Genomic DNA, 24,560 nt, shown 5'->3' on the forward strand with positions numbered 1-24,560 from the left:
TGAGTTGTGTATACTGGGCTGACAGAAACCTCGTTCAGTGTCCCAATGTTAAATCGCTGAAAGCAAAAGGAATGAATCAGAGAAACATGGGAAGTGCTGCGCAAAACGCGCTCGCAGTTCTTAAGCATTCACCTAGCTGGGACAGCTGTATAATAAAACTATACAAGCAAACTGTCTTTTTTTTGCTTCTCCATGGTCAGTTATATCAGTTATATGAGCGTGCAACAAGAATCATACGTGAAAAAGCCAGGACAAAACAAAAAGCAACTGCAAACGTTGCTTATTTGTTGTAAGATACATGTTAAAACTAGTTCAATTATAGTGTACAGACGCGTAAAAGTCGAGCGGCTATTGATGATGAACCTCGTAGCACAGGGACGCCAAATGAAGCACACTTGGAGGAGAGCACGGCTTTCAGGTACTACTGAAGACAGCGGTTGACCGGCGCCTTCCGCGGACAACACTGCCCGCCAGCATTAGGAACCCTTGGGCCTTCTTTTCGAATGTTTCACTCGCCGAACTGCTTCCGAGGCTTCGTGGGAAGTGCTCGGGAAGTCGAGGTCGGCAGCGAAATCGCGAATGCGTATACAAGCATCGTTTCATCGCCCGACGAGCGCATCGATATCGCCCGCAGTGAGCCACGCCCTTCAATTCGCACTTTCTGCGAAGTACGCTCGACTGCGCCGCAATTTCTCACACCGGATCCTCGCTTATCTGTTTGTTTGTTTTTGCTTTCTCTCCCGGCCAACATCCGAATGCGCAATTCGCGGGTGCAGATTGGGGACGGCGTCAAATATGCGCGCACACACACACACACACACACACACACGCACACACACACACACACACACACACACACACACACACACACACACGCACACACACACACACACACACACACACACACACACACACACACACACACACACACACACACACACACTGCCGCTTCAGCCTCGCGACGTATATACAGACGTCCTCTCGGGGTAGTTCTTTTCAGTTGCGAATGAGAACATGAGTGCGATGTGCTGGGGAAGTCGGGTTGTGCTCAAAGCGGCAACGCGACGCATATTTCTCCAAATGCGCTGTCGCTGCTGAACTGCCTATTCCACCACCACTCTCTTTTCCCCCATTGCACCGTATTGCGCGTTTCCATATCATCGCAAAGCGAAACGCGCGAAAGTTTCGGAAGTATATGGCACTGCGAAACCCCAAACTGCTATATAGCCGAGCGAGTCAAACTCGTCTAAGCGATGCCGAGGGCGTATGCTACACACATACAAACGCACCCCCCCCCCCCCCCCCCAGCACACACCATTGCTTCATCCACTCGCACCAACGCGCACGTCGTCGCTGGCTGGCGTGTTTATAAACACGTGCGCGCGCAGCTCCATACAGGCGCCCTCCGGCACTATTGTGTACGCCACTGGCGCGTCGGGCCACATCTCGAGAGACCGAGGCGACCGGGCGGGCTGTCTCCGCACCATACGCGGCGGTCCCGCTGAATTGCGTGCAGCGCAGCGTCGCGTGAGTTCAGCGGGGGAGACGAATTCACGCGCTGCATGGCGCTCACGACGGTGCAATGACGTGCAGCGCCAGCTTTAGGGAACGCACTGCGTGCTCCCTCAGTGTGGCGAAGTTATACGAACAGTACACACGTTTCTTCTTAATCCAACCCCCCTCCACATTTCTTTCATTGCCATCCAAATGACGTCACGAAAGCGCGTTGTGCCGCAGGTCCGTCGCCATCGTTCCCATTTCACTGTGCAGGTCGTGTCGGTCGGTGGTCGTATGTGACGACACAGCTCCGAGCGCGAAAGGCCCGGTGTTTAAAGGTGCCGCTGCGTTAATGTTAGGAAAAAGCCCCGCGCGAAAACGATCGTGAAACTCGCCATCCCCAATGGGCCGACAATGTGCGTGACTCCTCGGGGCATGGGCGTCGGCAAGATTTTGTCTTGGGGAGCGCAAACTTGTGCTGTATTGCGGGTAGGTAAGGGGGAAGCGCTGATGCGGATTAGGGATGGGGGGAGGGGGAGAAGGTTGCAACATCCCCTTTTGCACGCCCCTGTCGACGTGCCCGTGTTTCGTTGGCTTTCGGCGCGTTGCACGGTATTATGGTGAGACAGGCAGCGCACAGTGTGAATAAGAGAACCGAATGATATTAAAACTGGGAAGAAGAATAGAAAGCAGCGCGTGGCATGCATTTTCGCACCCGCGTGCGCGCTGCACGTTATCGTGCTCGCCTCTTCGCGCTGGCTTTGAGCCATCGCGATCTGCGCAAGCAGCTGTCGCTGGCCGTGTGGGCGGCGGCTGCTCTTTGCGCTCGCAGCGCTCAACCGAAAGCTGAAGCATTCAAAGGAGCAACAAGGGAGAGAGGGAAAGAAAGGGATCAACTAGACGGCTTTGAAAGAATATTGTGCCTCGCAATGCGGCAAAGGCGCCGCATCTTCGCTTCATGGAAAAGAACGTGAAAATACCGAGGCAAAAACGGACAGAGAGTCTCGAAGGCGGCTTTGAAGTTGGGAACTTGCGCGCCGTAACTTTCCGCGGGCCCCTGAATACGCCGCCGGTCTGTGAGCGCAGCCTTTTGAGCGCCAGAGAGAGAGAGAGAGAGAGAGAGAGAGAGAGAGAGAGAGAGAGAGAGAGAGAGAGAGAGAGAGAGAGAGAGAAGGAATGTAGGAAAGGTAGGGAGGCTAACTAGACTATGCGTCCAGTTTGCTACCCTACACATGGGGAGGGGAGTAAAAGAGAGAGAGAAGGATAGACATGTCACATCACACACACAATGCCGAGTTTCACAGGCGGTCTCTCAATGAAGTTGTTGACAAGTATCTCAGGAGGGCTCGTGTGGCTTTCTGTGCTAGAAAGCCTAACGCACCATGCGACTATGGAATGATATATTCAAAACGGTAGACATTACGTAAAAAGAGATACGTACTTATGTAGCCTGTTGTATAATGAACTACCGATTCTCATGATTGCGAGCGATTGGTTGCATCGCATAACGGAAGCTTTATCTTTTCTTCCGCTTTAAAGAATCGCTTTTCGTGCCACGCCCACGGGCGGTCCGACGGTTGGCGAACTTCTGAACCGGTGACGCCGGCCTTCGTTATCGCTCGGCGAGGGCAAGGAAGTGCGAACGAACTCTAACAGAAGAGAATCGCGCTGCATATACTATACGCGAGAGTGTGTGGGGTACCGCGTGGCTTGTCAATTCAATTCGCTGACGACGTCAAAGGGAGAAGGCAGTTTTCGGGCCCTGCGAATCTGCCGTCGGACGCGATATACGAATCACATTAACAGGCGTCCGCGCGTATTGGGCGCTGCAGGCGCATTGTCTGAAAATACATTTGCGCTTTTCTCGCCGCGTTCCCACCGAAATCGAAATGCAGCACCACGTTGGGATTCCAAGCCGAGCCCCGCGCACCGCCGGCCGCAACTCGGTTGCTTCGCAGGCGCGCTCCGTCGGCAAGAACTTTCCGCGCTCTCGAAAGACGGCCGGAGAAAGTTTGCGCGCAGCTCTCGAGCCAGCTTCGCAGAATTCGCGCGTGGCTTCGAGCTGGCGCCGCCGTGACAGGAATGAGGCTCGCCGGCCTCGTCTTCTCGGGCGAGGCTGCGGGCGTCTGCGTGACGTCTCTATTATTTATGACGACGAAGCGGGGGTCTCGCGTGTACGTGGTCGGGCAGCAGCGGCAGCATTTTTCGGTTGTTGACGCGCGTACGCGCGAATAAGGCTGGTGCGTGCGTACGAACAAAGCCAGGAAACCTCGCAGTTTACGAATGCTAAGAACGAAGAAAGAAGGAAAGAAGCGTTTTTTTTTTGTTTTTTTATCGCCGGCTAAAGAAAGCATGTGCGAGATCCAAGAGCATAGTCCGAGGAACTTTACGAGTGCGCCATATGTTTTGCGTTAATTGTATTGCGATCAATATACCCGTTCCATTTCTTTCCTTCTTTTTTTTTCTTTCTTTCTTTCTTTCTAACATTTGCAAGGGAAGGCGCTGCAACAGCTTTATATATATATATGTTTTCCGGTGCCAGCTTTTACACTCGGGGGAAAAAAAGAAGAAAACAATGAATGTACGCTGCAATTCTGCGGAGACGCACATTAGTCGGGTTTCGTAAAGAAGCCCTGATTATTCCGGAGCGGAGACGTGAACAGCCGCGCAGAACACGGACTTCGCTGGGAGCCCGTATACTTCGGACGTCCATCTTTCCATGTGTGTGTCTGTCGCGGAGAAATCTATTAGGCACCGGACGAAACACACGTACGCGCAGAGCGAGAGAGTCTGGAAGCAAGATCAGTCTCGTTGAGACTTAGTAGCACGGTAACGGAACGACCGCGCCATGTCACGAACGGTTCTCGGTGGTCCTTGCAATGAATCGTCAAGTTCCGTTATCAGTGGTGCCCCGATTAGCAGAATACTGCAAAAGACAAGAGCCCAGTCCGCGACGCACTTGGGGGCAGCGTCCTGCGGCCCACGCGAGACCTCGTGGCGGTTATTTTTGTGGAGCCGTCGTCACTCTAACAGGAACAAGAAGGGCAGAGGGAGACGGTTTAATGATAGCCGGAAACGTGAGACCGCGGCTGAAATGCGGGGCTTCCTCGCCAGAACTGCGCTGCTGCAGTGCTGATGAACGCGATGCGCAGCCCGTGCTGTTCCGCGCGGGGACAGCATTTCAGTGCTACGAATATGAGGGACAGCGTTTCGGAGCTATACGAATATGATCATCGTCGCTAGTGCGCGTGTACTAATTGCACATCGCAGCTGGTAAACCGTGTTTCTTGAAACTTGTAAAGCGTAGCCATAGTAAACATGTTTTGGCGGTGACATCGACGTATAACGATGAACGCCTTTCGTTTCTGTGTGGGTGTGTCAGCGCGAAAACGAGTTCGCCTGTACGTTATATAGGTTAACCAACTTACCCAAATCGCTCATTCGTTGCGTTACTCAATTACTGAGGCCATCTTTCTTGACCGATTAGTTGCGATCAAATCTACTTGGTTAACATGTCTTTTCCTGCGTGACTAGGTCAACAGATATGGCCGGCTTGACTTGTCAAGTGACGTTCCAAATCAGTGACTGATAAACATTGTTGGGGTGTAGTTTGACGCGACTAGAATTTACTGTTGGGCTGGTTAGTTCGAAACAATGCTACACATTATAAAAATGGCATAATTGAATACATAACTCGAAGTGTATTTTGCACATTCATAACCTACTTCTTTTCAGTTTTGTTATAGCTTCCCCATTTTTTCACCGTTAAACAGCGCATTTATTATTATTATTTTAGAAATAAGTGCTCTATCAGAATCAGAAATGGTTTTATTTCGTCATCAAATCTATACCAAATATGTGTATACAAAAGGCGGTTCCATAGTCAAGAGACTGAATCTGGACCTCCCACAGCAGCGAATATAGAAAAGATTGAAGCAGTAAACAGTGGTACAGAAAACAATCAATAAAATACATCGCTGACAAAAGAAGACTTCTATTTAAGAAAAGCTGCAGAAAGCAGCAACAAAAGTCGAAATTAGGCAACATAAAAATACAGGTAATTCAGTTCTCCTAAACATTTTTCAGATAATTACAAGGTGAAAAACGGTAAAAAATAAAGGACGAAAAGTAATACAAAACAGTGGCATCCAACTTCAGCGATGCAGGATGAAGATGCGATGCTTCGTCAATAGCAGGTTGTGAGAAAGCATGAGGCTCCGTATACGGCTGCATCGGGATTTAATCGAACCATGACTCGCCCTTTTCCTCTTTCCTTTACAGAGTCATTCCGTGTTCTACGTTTCGTAACACTTCATCAATTTTGTATATGGCGCCATGGTGTCTTCTTCGGTTTCACCGAACAGGAAAGGAATCGTCGGTTGTTTTCCCAATGCTATAGGGAACAACTCAGAGAGGCTCGGAGCCAATAACGGGATGGAAAGAGGCGTAGCGTGTTTTCGCGACCACTCTATACAAACGATTCGTTTGATGAGAGGTATACGCGCGCAGAGGATACGGCAACTTTGGCTAGGGCTGCTTGTTGAGAGAGTGACCTCGGAAAAAACAACGTGCAGGAATGCAATTTGTGCGACGTGCACTCGTGAAAGTTTTGTTAGAGTTCCACGGGAAGCAGGTCTCTTGAATACCGTGTGTCGTGTCCCTGAAGGTAAATGAGATCGAATCGGAAAGGAAAGGGGGCAGGGGGAGTCGTTCGCGCCGCAGTCGTCGACGTTGTAAAAGTTGAATAGGACGCTAATGAGTCTATCGGCTCTAGCGTACGCGTTTGCGCGCGAGCGAGGTTCTGTACCGGCTCGGGGCGGAGCTGCGGGGCTTCCTCGTTGTGTACCTGCCGTCCGGTGTTTACATGTATCCGCCCGTAGACGAATGGATCGGTAACGACCAGCGTGGATGCAGTCCTACAGAAGGAACGGGAGAAACAAAGGAAGGGCCGAAACTCGAGTTGATGAGGTTTTTTTTTTTTTTTTTTTTCTACGCGCTGTTCCGACTCCGTTCAGCCCCACCGAATCGGAGTCTGTTGTCACGGGCAGTCTGCACAAAAGATATTGAGACGGTTGTCGCCGAAGGTATGAGTGTTCGTGCCGAGTGAACGAGAGGAAGGCATCGTCTCGCGAAATAGACGAGGACTCGGCGATTGTTGTGGCGCCGTCTTTGTGCCTGTGTACATCGAGAGCGCAACGGACTCGAGAGGCGCAGTCGTTGCTTCACACTGCACACAGAGTCCGCGCGTAGTGTACCAGCGCGGCCGAGCTGGGACACCGGTTAACACATTACAATGTCCATGAAATCCTTCGCGATCCGCTTGACGAAAAAAAAAAAAAAAGAAAGGAAGAGGGTGAGTCGGGACCATTCGCATGTTTATTCGTTCTTTGTCCCGGACCATCACGCATCGTCTGCCAACACGGAAAAACGCGCCGCCTGTGTAGAGGAGAGAGAGAGAGTGGGGTGTGCGCCTCGCGGGCGCCGAGTCGGGAGACACTCCAGCAGATGGCGCGATCCCTCGAGGAAACCCGAGCTCGGTGGTGTAGTACGTGTACGTCTACATTGCGGCACTCCGCAGAAAATTTTCCTCGTGGGGAGGTTCTAAGGCCAGACAGTTCTTACTGACTTCGTTCGTTGCTTTTCTTTCTTTTTCCTTCTTTCCCTGTAAGCGGCCGTTTCTTTGTGTTCCTCAAAAGGCGACTGCAGTGCAGCGCCCCGAGAGCAGTCGTCTCGCCGCGGGGACCGCTCTTTCGAGCAGTCTGCAGACCTCTGTGTGTGTATATGACTGGCGCTGTCCGTAGAGTTCACTCCGCGCCCACCCTTCGGAGGCTCGGAAAAGCGCTGGCCAAGCGCTTCTGTCGTCACGGTGGCGTTTTCATTTCGCGCCGCACTATATACATATAGTGCTGGATCCCAAATGGGCGGTTCCCGTCTACGCACTTTGGGAGATGCTGACGGAGCCAACTATCCTTCCGAGTGCTTGTAGTGGGCCCCCGAGTCCCCAGAGGACGCCGGCGGCGCTGTGGTGCGCGCGAACCGAAACATTGTTCACCGTCTTTAAGAGGGACCACTTGGTTGTTGGGAAGCGGTAACGGAAAGACCCCACATTCCAGGTTCTGTTGAAGAAGAAGAAGAAGAAGAAGAAGAAGAAGAAGAAGAAGAAGAAGAAGAAGAAGAAGAAGAAGAAGAAGAAGAAAAGAAGAGCTAACGGTGCTCGTGGCGTCGAATTTAAAACCCCTTCCTTCAAGCGGTCACGTTCGGCTGCCTCACCCATCTGAACTTCAGCACCGTTCACTTGGGTTTACGATATAGACAAGTTTTTGTTGTTTCTGACTGCAAGTCAGCCACACTACGTCGTTTTCACAGTGGGCACTCGTTTCTGTCACTTCCGTTTCTCCCGTTACACTTCTGTCAACCGGGTCGACGCTTAGATCAGCAGGAATGCAGTCGCGGAATGTGGTTACAGCAAGGCAGCTGCGTGGTATATATCTGCAAAACCACGCAGTGCGCTGTATAGTGTTGTACGAAAAGATTCCCCGCTTTCAGCGTCTCTGACTCCGAGACAATGAGGTCCTCAAGGCGTTATAATAGGGCTAACATTAACAATACCGATGGCAACATAACACCGCGTAGCCTCCTTCTTCCTTGTCTGTAAGAAGAGGTGGTGTTGACCATCGCAAACTGCGTCGTTGTTCAGAGTGGATTAGATGTCCGTAATCTGCTGATACGCGCATGTCGGAAAAGCGGATTCTTCAGCGGTACTCGATGTCAACTATGGAAAAAAGACAATGAATTGCCTTCTTTTTTCTGCGAAAAACATTCTCTCGCTGAGTAATTATTCCGATAATAAATGAAGAAAAGAAATTACGGCAAATGCAAAGATCTTGTTATAACGCGCGCTTAGTACTCTCTAATCGCTTCAATATAATAATGAAAATATCTTTCAAACAGTCGCACGACGCGTGTTATCACTTATCATTTCCAACTTGCGCAACTGCCTACGCCTTCATTTTGAGTGCAAATATAAGCTCGCGTAGGTTGATGTTATGCGAAGTGCCATTGGAAGTCGATGAAAAGATCAGCATAACATATGCGAGTCGTATTAAAACGTATATATGCTTGATGTTTCGGCGCCCTCTCGCCACGTTACAGCAGATCCTCCTCACGATGCCGACTGCGAGAAAGATACCACGCGCCGAGTCTTTCCGGCTCGAGAGATGTCATTTGCCCTTGGCCTTGTACATATATTCTCCGTACTTTTCCTGGCGCCGCACTTGTGTAGCAGGCCAACCCTATACTTGGTTAAGTATGCTGATGCCAGAGCCGCCGAAGGAAAAGGCAAATATAAGCCCGGATACACCTTTGACGCCACCATACTAAATTTCGTTGTACGGTCCAAATCTTTCCTTATAAAAATAAATTTCTCGAACGAAAATTTTCTACTGATAGTCAGCACTGTGTCCCGGCCTTTGTGCGCCTTCGCTTTTTACGTCACTTTTGTGTAGCATAACGAACCTGCAGTGGCAAAGCCAGAAAAACAAGTTCTTATAAGGGGGAGGGGGGAGAGGTGTTACTGTACCTGGTGTGAGTTTGTACGTTTGTTTACGTGTGTATACACGCAAACAAAATTTAAACATAGCGAGGGGTTGGGAGCTTGAATCCGCCCGTAATCCCTCCTGGATACACCAGTGCCAACTATAGTTCATTTCACCGCACTCACTCCTTACGTGACGACCTTCAATCGAGACGTAAGTGCAGTTTACTAGCTCTTGTAGTCTGTATATCGCGGATAGGTACAGTTTTGGTTACACAATTTCGTGATTTTTACCTATAATACGATAACGATCTTTGGTTGGGACACAGCCAGAACATATGATCAAATAGGCACGGATCCAGATCTCCACAGTGATGACGACTGGAGTCGCGCATATACTGCTAAATATTTACATTCTCCAGGCAAAAGAAATCCCCGAAGCAACCATGATTGCGCCATAAAACTATACCAGACAAATACTGACACATTTAGACATTCTTTTTTTCCAGATGTCATAGAAATATGGAACTAACTGCCGAACTAAATTGTTTTAAAAGATGTCACTGACTTCGAAAACGCTGTAGAAGCGCAATTACGTGATTGCTAAATTATTTTTCTTCAGTGCCAAGTGATGTAAGCGACTTCATGTTCATAACAAATATTTTGAAAAATGACTGTGAATTCTGAATTGTTTTTGAATTGTTATTTTGAATGTTAAGTTGTTAATTAAAAGAATACCAGTTTTCATTGTGAGTTGTCAAAGTATTAAGAAACTTTATGAACACTGTACATTCTTTATGTATGTCCTCTCTGTTACGACCCTCTATGAGGGTTGAAAGTATTTCCAAATAAATAAATAAATAAATAAATTCTCCAAGACCAACTCCTGGTCGTCCGGAGAGCTCATGATTCCGGAAAAGCATTTGGCCTATACCGGTTCTTTATGTGGGCGCGTGGAGTCACCGACTCAGCCTTGGAGCTTTGCTCTCTGGCCCTTGTTTCTCGGCCACCAGAATAAAGTTCTTGCCTTGCCTGTCATATACGATCACACAGTCTTCGGCCGCATCGGCACACTTGGCACGACACCACCGACCGATGCAAAGCGACGGGGATGTACTTAAAGGAATACGTGCACGCATTTTGTCGTCACTGGGAATGCATTGACCGAAAACGCTTTGCAGCTCATAATTTGATCATTTCGGTTGACAGAGGCGCATAAACTGTAAGGGCAGTGGCGCTCAACGCCGCCTCATTATCACGTTATATAAACAAATGTAAAAAGCAAAGAAAATATACTGAGACATCTTTATCCGTCTCCGTGCATCCGGGTGCTTGCGACGCAGTCTACGCTTTTGTAAGCCAGGAGTCTCAAACGCGCTGCCCGCCGACCTTTCGTTAGTGGCCCGAGGCATCGCTCGCTGGATTTCGTGCCGACCGGTTGTGACCCCGCGATCTCCGACGACAGCGCTGCTCTGCCCGACTGGCTCGCCCTACGCCATCTCCTGACGCCGACAAGAGCTCTCGCTGAGTGGTGCTCCATCCTCGGACTCTTGCGACCGTGTCCATCTTTCCTATATTCTCCTTATTTCTATATGTGAGTCTCTCTGTCCCTGCCCCTATCTCTATCCCTATCCCTTTTAATGCTCCCCATCCATTTTAATCCCTTCTTACCCACATCCCTCGGGAGTCACTGTTGAGGTGTCGCACCATGATGCAGACAGTTACGGGGCTCACTTTCATCTTCTTTTCTCTATTTTAAGAATTACCCCCTCCCCCCCTCCCCCGGCATCACACATTGGCGTGCGCACGGCACGGATAGCGCTGCGACTGCTCCGCACATTAACTTCTTAGGGATCCGAACCTTCACCTTAATGGGAACCCTGCGCACGCAAGGAATAAACTTTTGTGACTGGCTAAATGCCATGCACCTTATTTTTTTCGCCCATTGCAATTAATCACGTTTGTTTTGGGGGCGGCTTCAAATACAGGACTGGTGTCAAACATTTTTTTTCCTGATCTCGGCACCCCTAGCGGTCATTCTATTTCCGAATTTAGTAATTCTGCAGATCGTATCGGTTAAATCTACGTCAAATCTTTTGCAGATATGACTGACTTGTTAGATTCGAATATGACCCAGTTGTTAAATTAGAACGTTGACATTCTTTCAAATGTCAAGGTTCGGTAACATTTTGTTAAAATACCCCTTCCCCCACTTTCCTCACTGTCCCGGCCCTAAATTTCGGGATGCGGCCCGCTGGCTGATATCAGTTTGATGGTGTAAGCGAACACAGCTCGACACAGGCGAAGGTCGTCTCTAAAGTTTATGACTTTATTAATTTGGTCTGCATACGAAACCACACGTGGATCTGTTGCTGTTGTCCAGAACCAGAATCATGTGCCAAAGTAACATATAGGGCTTTGTATTCACGAAAACGCCGTAACGTTTTAACCGTGGCCTGTTAGGGAAGTAACGATCTTAAAACAAGCCACGTCTCATTGGTGTGTCCTCCAAGAGCTGCCGCAGCAGAGTAAACTGACTGAACTGGCTTAACAGTTGATTGATTGTATTTACCAGTTGTGCCGGATGCTGAAACTTTCTTCCCGAGAACTGCAATTTCTAGTGGCAGAAATAAAATGCACAAAACTGGTGACTGGCTCGTTTTGTTCATTGCCCCTCAAGGTACGCACATACGGGGTTCACCCGTCCACTTTCGTCATCGCCCTCCTCGAAGGCACAAGGACGTGCTGCGTACCAACGTACACCATCGCTTTGTACAGTGGCAAAGAAGCAGCGAAACGCGCCGCACTCCTGCCAAGTCGCGGACCCCCACGGTTGTTTGGAAAGTGACGTCACAAAGCCGCGTGCGGGCTGGGAGAGGGGAAGAGAGAGAGAAATGGTCTCGGTAGACTGCGACAAGCTCCCGGTCGTCTGCCGTCGACGACAGGCGTGTTTTGTCCGCCGTTAATGGAAAGGGTATTTTTCGCAACGGCGTCGGTGCTTCGCGCGGTTTCTTCCGACACAGCAGATGCGGGCCGATCGTTCGACGGCCAGGAATTACCCTCCGTTGGCTTCCAATATAGCACCGTGGTGCGCGCATGCGCCCAGAAAAGAAGGGAAGGACGCGTCGGCTCCCCGTGCCACCACGAGTTGGTGAGGAGGCAGTGGACCCGTAGGGAGAGGAGGGTTACTTCTACGCAATAATGTCGGCCGCGCCGCAGTTGTCTCTCTTCGCCTCCCTGCCAATCAACCGCAGTTCGAACTCCGCTACTACCCTGCCTCCTTCCTCGCCCTCTCTCGCGGCTTCGTTCCCGGACGAAGTTCCATTCGCCCGATGACGTCCCGGTTGATCGACGACGCGGACCCCCTCCCTCGCGCCGATTGTAAGTCCTCCCGCGCTGCTCCCTTCAACCACCGGACCTCTCCTGCTCCTTCACCGGCGTGCCCCCGTTGTCATCTGTTTTACAAATAGAGACGCCAACGCAGTTCGTCGGAGCTGCGTGACGTTTCTGTCACCGGCGTGTCCGATCGGAGTGAATGTCTCCGTGCGATGCCGCGATTAGAGTCGTCAAATTAGTAGGGGAGATATACTCGGTCGATATCGGCAACTGCGCCGATGAATGTAGGACAAGCTATGTCAAATTATGGCAAACAACACGTTCAATACCAGATACCTACAATGTTAAATCGCCTACGAGGTCTTCTATATCACAAATCCACACCTTCTAACACCATCATCAAAACCATACTGATGCGTCATGACATTGAGTACGGTATCTAAAGTTGTTTGATTTCTAATATATTGTCTTTCTATATCTTTGATTTCTAATATTTTGCAATATGCTACGAGGATCTCATTTTCTATTTTGATGCTGTGCTGTTGTTTCGTGTTGTGCTGTTGTATTTTCAGGTCTGCTGAAATGTTGCATTGTGATGAATTTCTTTTGTGTTTATTTCACACTGCGTAGTAAGACTGCGCTAATGTTTATAGTGTTTTTGTGCAATAATATATTCAAAATATTTGTTTGATATGCAGATGCTCTGTGGCCTGCGTGCCAAACTGTATTTAGGAGCAGAGGCCCTTTGTCAAGCAGTATAGCCTTTAGTCTCTGCTCCTGCTCCTGTGAGTTGTTTTCAGGGCAAATAAGCTTTCAATTCAATTCAATTCAATTAAATGTCGACTGCGTATAGCGGCGGCCCGACAATACCCTCGTTAATTGAGTGGTAAAAAAGCGCCATCTTTATAGGGTTCTTACCTGAGCGCAGGTACGTGTTCTGCATATGGCGCGGCGACGAAGTAGAGCACAATAGTGCAAAGAATGCGAGGTTCCCGCAGAAACTGACGGTCCACTGCTAGGGGCGAAGCATCTTAGGGTCTCTGCTTGTCGGCCTGTCATGTGGTCGTCACGGTCCATCATAAACGGGTAGGCGCCATTAAAATGGGGTAAATCCCACTAACTCGCCATTGGTCTATGCATATTTGAGTTAAAGGTTAGTCGTGATTATCTAAAGCAATATATGCTTGGCTCATCAGCGGTGTCACAACGCAGTGCACGGCCTACAGTGCACAGACGTACAGTGCTCAGCTGAGATGAAAATAATGACAGTGAACTGTGAAAAACATCATGACCATGAAAGTTAACATTATAAAGACTTGGTATTTTGTGAACGGTAGAGTGTTGAAAGAAGTTGGCCAGTACATGAAATGGTCTATTTTCTCTGCTCAACTTACGCGGAATCCTAAAATTTACTCATATAAGAAGTAAAGGGCAGGATATTATACATGAACTACTTAGTAAAGAAATAGCAGGTCAGCGCGATTTCGTCGGCAATGAAGTTATGGCAATGATAATAATCTGGCAGTGTTAGAACGAGATCCAGACTCATTTCTATAGAAACGATGATTGTAAATGCTTATGATCTTTTTTTTTTGGACTCGCTCAGTGGTGTCACTGCTAGACTTGGCGATGCCATTTCAGATCACAGATGCATATTCAAGTTGAGGAAGACATATTGTGGTGTACAATATAAGAAAGGCTGTAGGAGAACTGAAATCTTCAGAGTTTCTACAAAAAGCGCTACGATTTCACCCGAAATATACATTCATAACTGCGTCATCACCCCATCAAAGTTCACTTCTTTTCTAGGTGTCACATTAGACTCTCAACTCAAATATAACATTCACGTGAATTCTGTCATCAAGAAGACTGCTTTTGGCATCCGCATACTCATTCGCACAAGGCATTGTTTTCAGCAACACAGTTTAAAATCACCTTACTATGCTTTCATTAACAGTCACCTAACCTACTGCATTTCATTCTGGACCAATACCTACGCCACACACCTAACATCTCTCATTCACTTTCAGAAAAGAGCAGTCTGAATTATCACACATAGTTCCTACACAGCATCAGCAGCACCTCTCTTTAGCACTCTCGAAATTCTACCGTTCATTTCCACCTTTCAACTCAAACTTGGAATTTTATTATTCAGAAGTAGAGTATAGGTGACATTCCCACTGACATAATTCCCCTCACACATCTCCACAATACTATTAACACACGGTTTTCTGAAAATAGTAACCTTCTGCTTCCAAAAGTAAGCACTAACTACGGAAAAATGACAGCCTTGTTTTCTGCAATTTCTTTCTGGAACTCACTACCATCAATTATTAAATCAAGCCCCTCATTACATTGTTTCCGGCGGCATCTAAAACAGTTCTTACTAACAACATGCGACACCTGAATATATATGTATGTGTATATATACATGTGAGTTTAAATACGGTTATATGCATTTATGTGTACGTGTATAGGTTCTGAAGTGACACTGTATTAGTTAGTGATATGTATATGTTATGTTGTAGTCATTTATTCCAATTAGCTATCTCCTGTTTTATCACTTACATGTAAATATTTTGAACTACCATAAGTTTCAATAACAATTTTCATTACGTTCATTTTGTTTTATTCGCTCGCTGTTTTTTTCTTAGTTGCCAATCTTTGTTCTATATTTTTATACATGAATTCACAGGAGGTTCCCCTGACAGTTTTTACTTTGGGACCCCCTTCTGTATTATATCAACTTTTTACTTGCACTGTATTGTACTGAATGAATAAAGTGGACACACCCGTAAACAGCCGAGAGAACGAAGGCGCACGCATGGCAGCACGTTTAGTGTGAGCAGAAAAACTTGGCATGCTATCGAAAAGAACACCAAGATCACCGAATTCATAAACCTTACATAATGGCATGGTACTGACAGATTATGCAAATGACACAATAGATGTTTTACAAGACGACGACAACAACAACAACAACAACAAAAACATCAACAACAACAACAACAACAACAACAACAACAATAATAATAATAATAATAATAATAATAATAATAATAATAATAATAATAATAATAATAATAATAATAATAATAATAATAATAATAATACTTGTTGTGTGGGGTTTAAGTCCCAAAACAACAACGATAGAATTACGAGCGACGCCGTAGTGGGGGGCTACGGAAATTTTGACCATATGGTGTTCTTTAATGTGCTCTCACATGGCAAAGTACGCGAGCCTCCAGCACTTAGCCTCCATCGAAATGTGACCGCAGTGACCGGAATCGAACCCGCGACCTATAGTGTCACCAGCAAGGTTGTTTTTTCTTTCTTTTACTTTTCGAAGAGTACATCGATACTCGCATTATTTATGCAATCGCTTAGACATTTGAAAGTAAATGGACTTTTCATTCGAGAAAACGGGCACGGTCGGTTTAAAACAAATCAGCCGAAGAAATCCAATTCATCTTTTTTTCGAGTAGACATGTTCGCCTGCCTCACTGATAAATTGCGAACCGCTCTGTCACGGTACGAAACGCCTCCGAGCAATCCGCGACGGCTTTCGATTTCCCGATTATTTTGATACGACTATCGCGGAACGCGAGTCGGCAAATGGCACGCGTATACGAGACGACGCAGAGACGAGGCTGACAGGCGAACCCGGAAGCGAGCAAATTGCCGTCAAAGCCAAACTGCATGTATATGGAAGGCAGAAAAATGAGGAAACTAAAGAAAACCTGTTTACCGCAAATGCCAAGGTTCCTCGTCGATTTCGTTTTTCCCTCTGTCTCTATCGCATCGCTTTTGTATAGTTTCTGTATCGGCTTCCCAAAGACAGATCCAGGCGCTTTCGCAATCGTGCGGCCGATGTATATGGCCCCCGCGCGCATTGCCCCGCGCTATTGTTTTCTGATGCCCGATATATATATATATATATATATATATATATATATATATATATATATATATATATATATATATATATATATATATATATATATATATATATATATATATATATATTAGCGTTCTTATACTAGCCTGAATCCCTCTACGGAAACCAGCGACGAGAAAAGGGGAAGAAATACTAATAATAAACAGAAGAACTGCAGTCGTACGCAATGCCGTCGTCGCAGCGAATCCGTATTTGCCTCTTCCTCATCGCAGCGTCTCCCTTTCGCTGTTGAGGCCCTTTTCTTTTGATCTAGGCTCCATTTAAGGAGGGACAGTGCTTTCACGTTAGTTATTTCGACTCGGAAGAGAGAGAAGAAAAAAGAACTGAGAGAGGTTGAAAAGCAAAAGGGAAGAAGGGATGCCGCCTCCATGCCAACGCGAAAGTGCGGCCCTTTTTGAGGAACGCTCGGGAGTATAGGGAGGGCACGTGCGTGAGGACTGATCATTCGATCGGGTACATGACCGGAAGGATCGGGCGCAAAAGCATAAAAGGAACCTGGCAACGACGATAAGCGGTCGCTCGAGTGTAAAGGTGGGCGTCCGTGTGAGCCTCGCGCACGCGCATAAGGAGAAGCCCGCTCGCATAAGGATGGGCGCATTTGGCGAAAGAGCAAAGAGGGAGGGGCGGGAAAAGGAGCACGCCACGGAAAGTATAGCGGCACGTGAAATCACAGGGGCGTGCGGCGCGCCCCGTAATGACGAGAAGAGCGCAGCGCCGAACGAGCGAGATCGATCGTGCACCCATCGGGGCGGACACTGCGCTATTTCCGCTATCCCCGAGTTGCTCCCATTTTCCCCGGTAAAAAGGAAAACAAGGGACGGCTTGCCGACCAAGTATACGTACGTACGAAGCTCCCTTTTGCAGCGTGGAAGCAATCGCATTCAAGCCGCGCGCGGCCGATTTTCGATCGAACCGAGGCAATCGAGAAGAGCGTCCGCGCGCGCCACTGTCTTTTCGATCGGCCGCGCGACGAACTTCGGGGCCCAACGGTCTCCGAGATTTTCTCGTTCGGCGCTGGCTCGTTAATGAGCGGGTCCCAGGTGGCGCGCGGTGTATAGCGTCGATTAGTTTGGAGGGCTCGTGCACTCATTATCTCCTCGGACCGCAACGACTCATCCGCCGTGTCTGTTGCCGACTTCCCCTTGAGCTTCTTTAATTGTTTCGGTCGACTCCGGTCTTTTCATTCGGCTCTGTAGCTTCCCGGGGCAAACTTCCGCGCTCGCGCGATCACACTGGCGCGGTCAATTGGAAACGTGGTCTCTGGACACTACGCCGCCCTCTCTCTCTCTCTCTCTCTCTCTCTCTCTCTAGAGTTTAAGCGCAAGTCTGTTGTGGGTGATTCCGATGACCGTAAACCCCAGCGATTCACCGGAGCAATTAGTTCGCGTGTGTGCGCGCCGCAGCTAAAACGCCCCGGGGGGGAATAGAGCGAACCTCGAACTGATGTTGACACCATGGAAAGGCCGTTGTAATTGTGGTTTGCACTGAATATACTTGCATATCTTGCCTCTGGTCCCTGTTTCGAACTGTCGCAATCGTACATTAGTTTTCCACATTCTTCGTTGTAAGTGAGAAACTTAACGAGCAGTCATCCGTATTCTCCGTAAGCAGTACATGCAGAACTTTTTCCCGAAAGTATCACACTGCCAGCTGCATTTAGTAGAGGATGAAATAATGTTAGCTCCAGGTGAAATAGGGGGGAACTCAGCATACGTGACTCAAGTTGTGCACTCTTTCGCGCCGAAGTGCTTAGGGTGACGGTAGATAAACAAACGGGTTTATTTATTTGATATTGAGTTATCTCTAATACGTGCCTGGGATCTCAAAAGAGTCACGATGTGTGTTGTTGAATTTCGATATCGACCACTCGGTTTTCTTTAGCCTTCCTCGTAATCTTGCGACGCCAGTGTTTATCATTAGTTCCTCATTCCGCCCTTATCGGAACGCGGCAGCCGAATTCGGATCGATAATTATACGAACGGAGAGTGAGTGCGTCTCGAAATGTTTAGTCGCAGCAACATACTGTCACGCTAGGCCGTTCCGCTCAAGTCTCGCTTAAGATTACACTGAAGTTTTCCGGTTCCGATTGACGTACGCGTCTTGTAACTTCGACGCCAAAGTGAAGTCACGATTGAACAGCGCACTACGACTTCATGAGAGACGCCAGAGCGGGCCGGTAAGTTTGTTAAGTTATGCTGCACTTCCTTATAGTCGCCAACGCTATAGAATCAGAGTCCAGAACAAGCGCGTATTTCAAATCGGTTCTGCGGAATCCCACAGAGCGGCTGAAGGGTTAAAACAGAAAAAAACTGACTTGTGGCGTCGCACTAAAGAAAACGGCTGGTTGTCAGTTACCCTTACTTAGCAGGCGCCTATGCCGACGAAAATAGTTCAGAGAATACGTTGTTATAACCAGAAAGGCGACGTATTACAGACAGGAAAGCGGAGGGTGTTGGTGTGTACTCCCTTCTTATACTGGTTGTATACCATTTTTCACATCACCACAACGTCACCTGGCCGTTGCCATCGGCGTCCAGTAAAGAGGCCGTGAGTCAAGACTTCTAAACAAATAGCTTGGAGCTTAGAGTTTGTGACAGTGCAGCTTTTACACACTCAGCATGGCCAGGGAACATCTCTTAATAATTTTTACCTCTTGGTGATAGAACCGGTCGGGTGCCGGTCGCAGAATCGCTCACGTGTTTACGCCTACGTAATCATTAATGGTTATATGTTATATTTGTCACTAACAACGCCAGTTACCACGCGTACTTCGAATATTCGGTACTATCGAAAGAAGAATATCAGCAAGGCTTCTCCTCACAAATACTCTTAAAGCGGAGAAGACAGCTTCGAGTTATACGAGTTGCTTGTGATAGCGCGCGTGCAGTTTTTCGGACCGGCAGTCTCGTGTGTGCGTCGATTGTAACGAAGTTTGCGCATTTATTTAAATCAGGAGACCAGCACCTGATCTGTGTCGTTCAAATTTTGCGAACTGTCACGTATTGAAACGCCGTCATTGGCTCAGCGGATGCACCGACATTTCGTTTCACCACGACGCCGCTTGGGTTCATTTACACCGCATCTGCTGAAAAATTCAGCCTAATTTACTCAAAGTAAAAAAAAAACAACGTTGAAGTAAAAATATTGTACTTTAAAAACTCGCTACAAGCAAATCTGCGTTGCGAGTATAGCCGCCTATAGGTTTTGTTGGCTTTACCGCTCTACAACCCTGTTGACAGGAGAAAGCAGCTTTCAAGAGAACGATGTTGATTTGAACAAGACCATACAACATATACTTTCTGTTCAGGTTTACTCAGCATCTATTGCTGGGGATGATACTGTAAGTAGCATGGATCACTAAGTTAATATTGGGATGATGGATGTAATCCCGATGGTTCAGATGGCCACGACGACACGTTGAAGGACTGGACAGGCCCGGTTGTTCACTTCTTGGCAAACATCAGTTTATTTACACACTTACACTTATTTCCAATCAAAGGCCGGGGCGGCCACTAAACCGACTGCACAGTAAGCACTGGGCTGTATTAACGTCGGCGTTATTTGCCGAGCCCTTAGCATACTGCACACATCGACACCAACTTCTCGATGGAATATCAACCCTGGATCAGAGTCGGCGCCAAGCACGACCTCTGTCTATACGCTTCCCGATCTTGCACTCGAGCACAAAGCTCCTCTCCTCTCCATTAAATACCTCCCGTCTCATCGGAGACCACCTCGTGGGACGAACCCCTTCTTGATCTTCACCAATGTAGCAAACAACTCTCCTTTCCTCAGAGACGGGTCTCCGCCTCTGCGTTCGCATACTTTGCTATCCTCATCCTCCAAAAAATCTGTTAAAAGAACTCGGTCATTTCGTCAACGTACAGCGTTAAAATACTTTCGTGCGACAACAAGCCTGGCTAAACAGCCGGTCGACTGTTTGGAGTTAGTACACACGATGCTGCCGTCTATCCACACGTATTGTGACATCACGCCGTTACATTATCCTGTCGGGAGTGGTGTCGCGACAGGGACCACTTGTTTCTTAGTCTGGCTCACCGTGAGAACGATCCGCCATGCGGGTGACTGTCCAGCACAGGTGCGGTGAACAAAATCTCACGGGATTTGGCAACGAAGGCGCGTGCAGAGGCGGACGGCTCAGTACTTCGTCTGCGCAGCCACTTTTCATTGTCTTCCCTTTTCGTCCAGCGCCGTCTAGCGACTGGCCATCTTTCGCTTGCCCCAAACATAACTATCCTTTAGGTGCTCTTAATATTGTCACTTCACGTTCACAGTATAGAGACCACACGACGTAATATCCTTTAAGCCAACAACACCAAATGCGAACTTTGAAGCACGCGTCTATTAAATACGGTGACAGAGAATTGAAAGGTTGCAAGTGAACACAGATGTCGGCTCGTGATAAGCACCGGGGCTGCACGTCGCAGCTTCGATGGTTAACTGTCTGCACGTAGCGCTTGGGTGTTGATTTTTGCATCTGGTTGCTTGATTTCGTCTAAGAAAAATAGTAACGTAGAAAATGCCGTTATAAAAACAGATAATAACGCATTTCTTCTTTGCGAGTGGCCTGTCCTTTTTCGTTTCCGTCCTCTTTGTTACAGTGCATTTAGTTTGTGTACATATTTAGCTGCGTTAAATGCAATCCTGCAATGTCTCGAACTGTGAGACAGCAGTATTTGTAAATAAAAATAAAAAACAAACTTTTGTTACTCCTTCCTTATGGAAAGTCCTTTGTACAGTCTGTTGACTTTCTCACCTCCTTCTGTATCTGTAAACCCACAAATGTTGCTACAATTTTAATGCCCAATAATTGATTGATTGATTGATTGATTGATTGATTGATACGTGTGTTTCTCTTTTCTTGGCAGAGTCGGGAGAAGGCAGGGACGTACTTAACGAGGGCCACCACGAATTCAACTTCACTTTCCTTCTCCCATCAACGTGAGTAGAAATTTACGACGTGATTAACTCCACTTGTTCTAAATGATCACTGATGTACTAACTGCATCATGCAGTAACGATTTGAATTCTGGATATTACAGCGTGTATACCATATAAATCTTTTTTATTGTGCTTTTTAATGTATCATACAAACTACGCTGGCTTTGATTGCTCAGCATGCTAATGTAAGTGTGTGAACTTTAACACCAATTCATAGTTGAAAATTTTAAACACTGGAGAAAAGATTCAATTTTATATCACAGTAAAAAAAACTAATGACTAAAAATGCTCTGTACTAATCATTTTCTAATTTAAGTACCTGTTCACTATCTTTGTGCAAATGAAATCCTAGCTACACTAATAAGGGCGAATACTTTGTTGCAGTTTTACTTGTGAAACAGTGCCTTGGTGTTAGAATGTTAAAGGAAAAAGATATTCAAAACTGCCCGTGAAAAACTGCGCAATTTTGTTGCATATTCAAGATTACTCGACGAGATGACCATTACTATAGTTTGACAAATTGCAGCGGATTATAGCTAATAAGTTTTCTTTAATTGTCCCAATATACCTTTGGGTACGTCTTACACTTTCGAAATCGAAACCAGGCAGAACAATGTTACTCTTGGTAAGCGCGAAATCCTACGTTCAGTACCACATCCGAGACGCGCAACCCAAGACTCCGTAGCAAAATTAATTTGTGACGTAGTTATCACTGCACATAAATGCGCCATGCACCGATGAAGCGGAGCCCTCTATCATGATACGACGGTACTTCCCTCCGAATGCCACAAACTGCAGTAGGATTGAGTTTTGAGTGGCTGCAATGTCGCGTCCTCGTATTTGCGCAGCGGTGTGACCACCTCGTTCGAAGGCAAGTACGGCAGCATCCGCTACTGGCTCAAGGCGGAGGTGGAGAAGCCATGGTCCTTTAACCACAAGACCAAGAAAGCCTTCACAGTCATCAGTCCCATCGACATCAACCGCAATGAATATCTGGTACGACCTTCTTCCAAGCGTGTGTGCGCGTGCATGTCGGAGAGAAAATTTCATGTATGTATGTATGTATGTATGTATGTATGTATGTATGTATGTATGTGTGTGTGTGTGTGTGTGTGTGTGTGTGTGTGTGTGTGTGTGTATGTATGTATGTATGTATGTATGTATGTATGTATGTATGTATGTATGTATGTATGTATGTATGTATGTATGTATGTATGTATGTATGTATGTATGTATGTATGTGTGTGTGTATGTATGTATGCATGAGAATTCTCACGTTTTTTTTTTTTTTTAGACTGCAGTGGAAAGCAGTGTGGAGAAGACACTATGCTGCTGGTGCTGTACTTCAGGGCCCATCTCACTGTATGCCAGGACAGATCGCAAAGGATACTGCCCAGGTAAGCAGTAACAAATTCTTTCTTGACAGGTGAGGTAGCGTAACTTTGACACACGATGCTGCCGGTGATTTCCAGGTGTTTGTAACGCTGTCGCGTTGCTGTTCGCCAGTACAATGATGCGGCATGCTGGCCCCCAAAAGAAACCTCGCGAATCGCTGTACGAGCGGCGCCAACGCTCCCACGTTTAAATACACACACATACCCGATGAAGTGGACGAGAGGGCAACCGCTGCTCTAGTTCAACGGTAGAGCGTCGGACGCGTTCTAGGAAAGTTGGAGGTTCTCTCCGTGCCGGCGGCAAGTTATCTTTTCGTCCACCCCCATTTGTTCGCGGGATCAAGTCCCGGCCGTGAAGCCCACATTTACGATGGGAGCGAAAAGGCGGCCACATTTAGGGGCACGTTAAAGAACCCCGGGTGGTCGAGATTTTCCGAGCCCTCTGCTACGGCGTCCGTAATTATCATATCGTGATTTTGGGACGTTAAACTGCAACAATTGTTATCATTAGTTTCTTCACATTCATATCGTAGCTACCTCAAATAACGTCCCCGCTTCATTGCTTGGCTTGAACGTCTGTTTGTTCTCACTAACCTTGAAGGCACCTGTGCTTTTGAACTGACTTCAATGCCTTGAATTCCATGGCATCGCAGTTAAACCAAAGCAAGGAATCTTTCGAAACCTTCACCAGAAGGTCATGCAATGTAACAGACATTACAATTTCTAGTCGTGCGCTATATCTTTATAGTTGAAGTGCAACTCCGTGCAGCTTCGTTTCGTAGGGGCGTGGTCGCTCACTCGATGCACACTGCGCAGGTGAATCTATCGCCATCACGGCCGACTTCGAGAACCTGTCGGGCCGCACGGTGGTTCCACACGCAACGTTGCACCAGACGCAGACTTTCCTGGCCGGCGGAAAGTCGCGCTCACGCCATTGCAAGTTCACCACAGTCACCGGTGTGGCCCTGCAACCAGGCCGCTCGGCCAACTGGGACGCCCAGCTGCTAAAGATTCCCGCAGTGTCACCCTCCATCACCAATTGCTGCCTCATTCACGTGGAGTACACTGTACGGGTAAGAGGACCGGGACCCGTTTCTCTCATGCAGTCGAAGGATATCTGTCATGAACGTGCGCATGTATTCTACACTAGAAACCTTAAACACGAGAAGCACGGACTGCTGGGCGAGATGGTAATTCATCTTAACTGAGTTGCGCAAAAAAAAAAAAATGTAGTAGAAAAGGGGGACACCTGGACACAGCGCACACTAACAACTGAAACTTTGTTCAAGAAAACAGACATTGATTGATTTGTGTGGTTTAACGTCCCCAAACCACCACCACATGATTATGAGAGACCCCGCAGTGAAGGGCTCTGGAAATTTCGACCACCTGGGGTTCTTTAACGTGCACCCAAATCTGAGTACACGGGCCTACAACATTTCCGCCTCCATCAGATATACATACATACATATATATATATATATATATATATATATATATATATATATATATATATATATATATATATATATATATGTGTGTGTGTGTGTGTGTGTGTGTGTGTGTGTGTGTGTGTGTGTGTGTGTGTGTGTGTGTGTGTGTGTGCGCGTTGCTTTTGTACTTCAATTTCTTTTTTTTTTTCGCGCAACTCAGTTGAGACATTCAACAGCGGTAGGCGTCGTCGACATGCTGTGGCGCTTGCAGTGACGTCGGGCCGAGTGGGCTCCGCTCAACCCAAAGCTCACCGCTGCCCCCTATAATCACGTGCCAACTGGCGCAGCAGCTGTAAAGCTGCCTCGGAGTTACTGTACATTCTGAAAGGTATAGCATATAGTGTTAAACTGTGCTCGAAGGCAGCTTTGCAGCTGCTGTGCCAGTT

At 47.4% G+C, this 24,560-nt stretch overlaps 1 protein-coding gene across 1 annotated transcript in view; it reads left to right on the top strand.

Moving 5' to 3' along the window:
- Positions 1-24,560, top strand: part of LOC142788291 (arrestin domain-containing protein 3-like) — a 99,185-nt gene that overhangs the window by 66,338 nt on the left and 8,287 nt on the right. The window contains exons 2-5 of the mRNA XM_075884892.1: positions 21,215-21,287; positions 22,136-22,283; positions 22,582-22,684; positions 23,498-23,754. Of these exons, the coding sequence (XP_075741007.1) occupies positions 21,215-21,287; positions 22,136-22,283; positions 22,582-22,684; positions 23,498-23,754 (581 nt within the window). The remainder of the gene's footprint in view (positions 1-21,214; positions 21,288-22,135; positions 22,284-22,581; positions 22,685-23,497; positions 23,755-24,560) is intronic.

This window comes from Rhipicephalus microplus, unplaced genomic scaffold (genome assembly GCF_043290135.1).
Source record: "Rhipicephalus microplus isolate Deutch F79 unplaced genomic scaffold, USDA_Rmic scaffold_52, whole genome shotgun sequence".
Taxonomy (NCBI): Eukaryota; Metazoa; Arthropoda; class Arachnida; order Ixodida; family Ixodidae; genus Rhipicephalus; species Rhipicephalus microplus.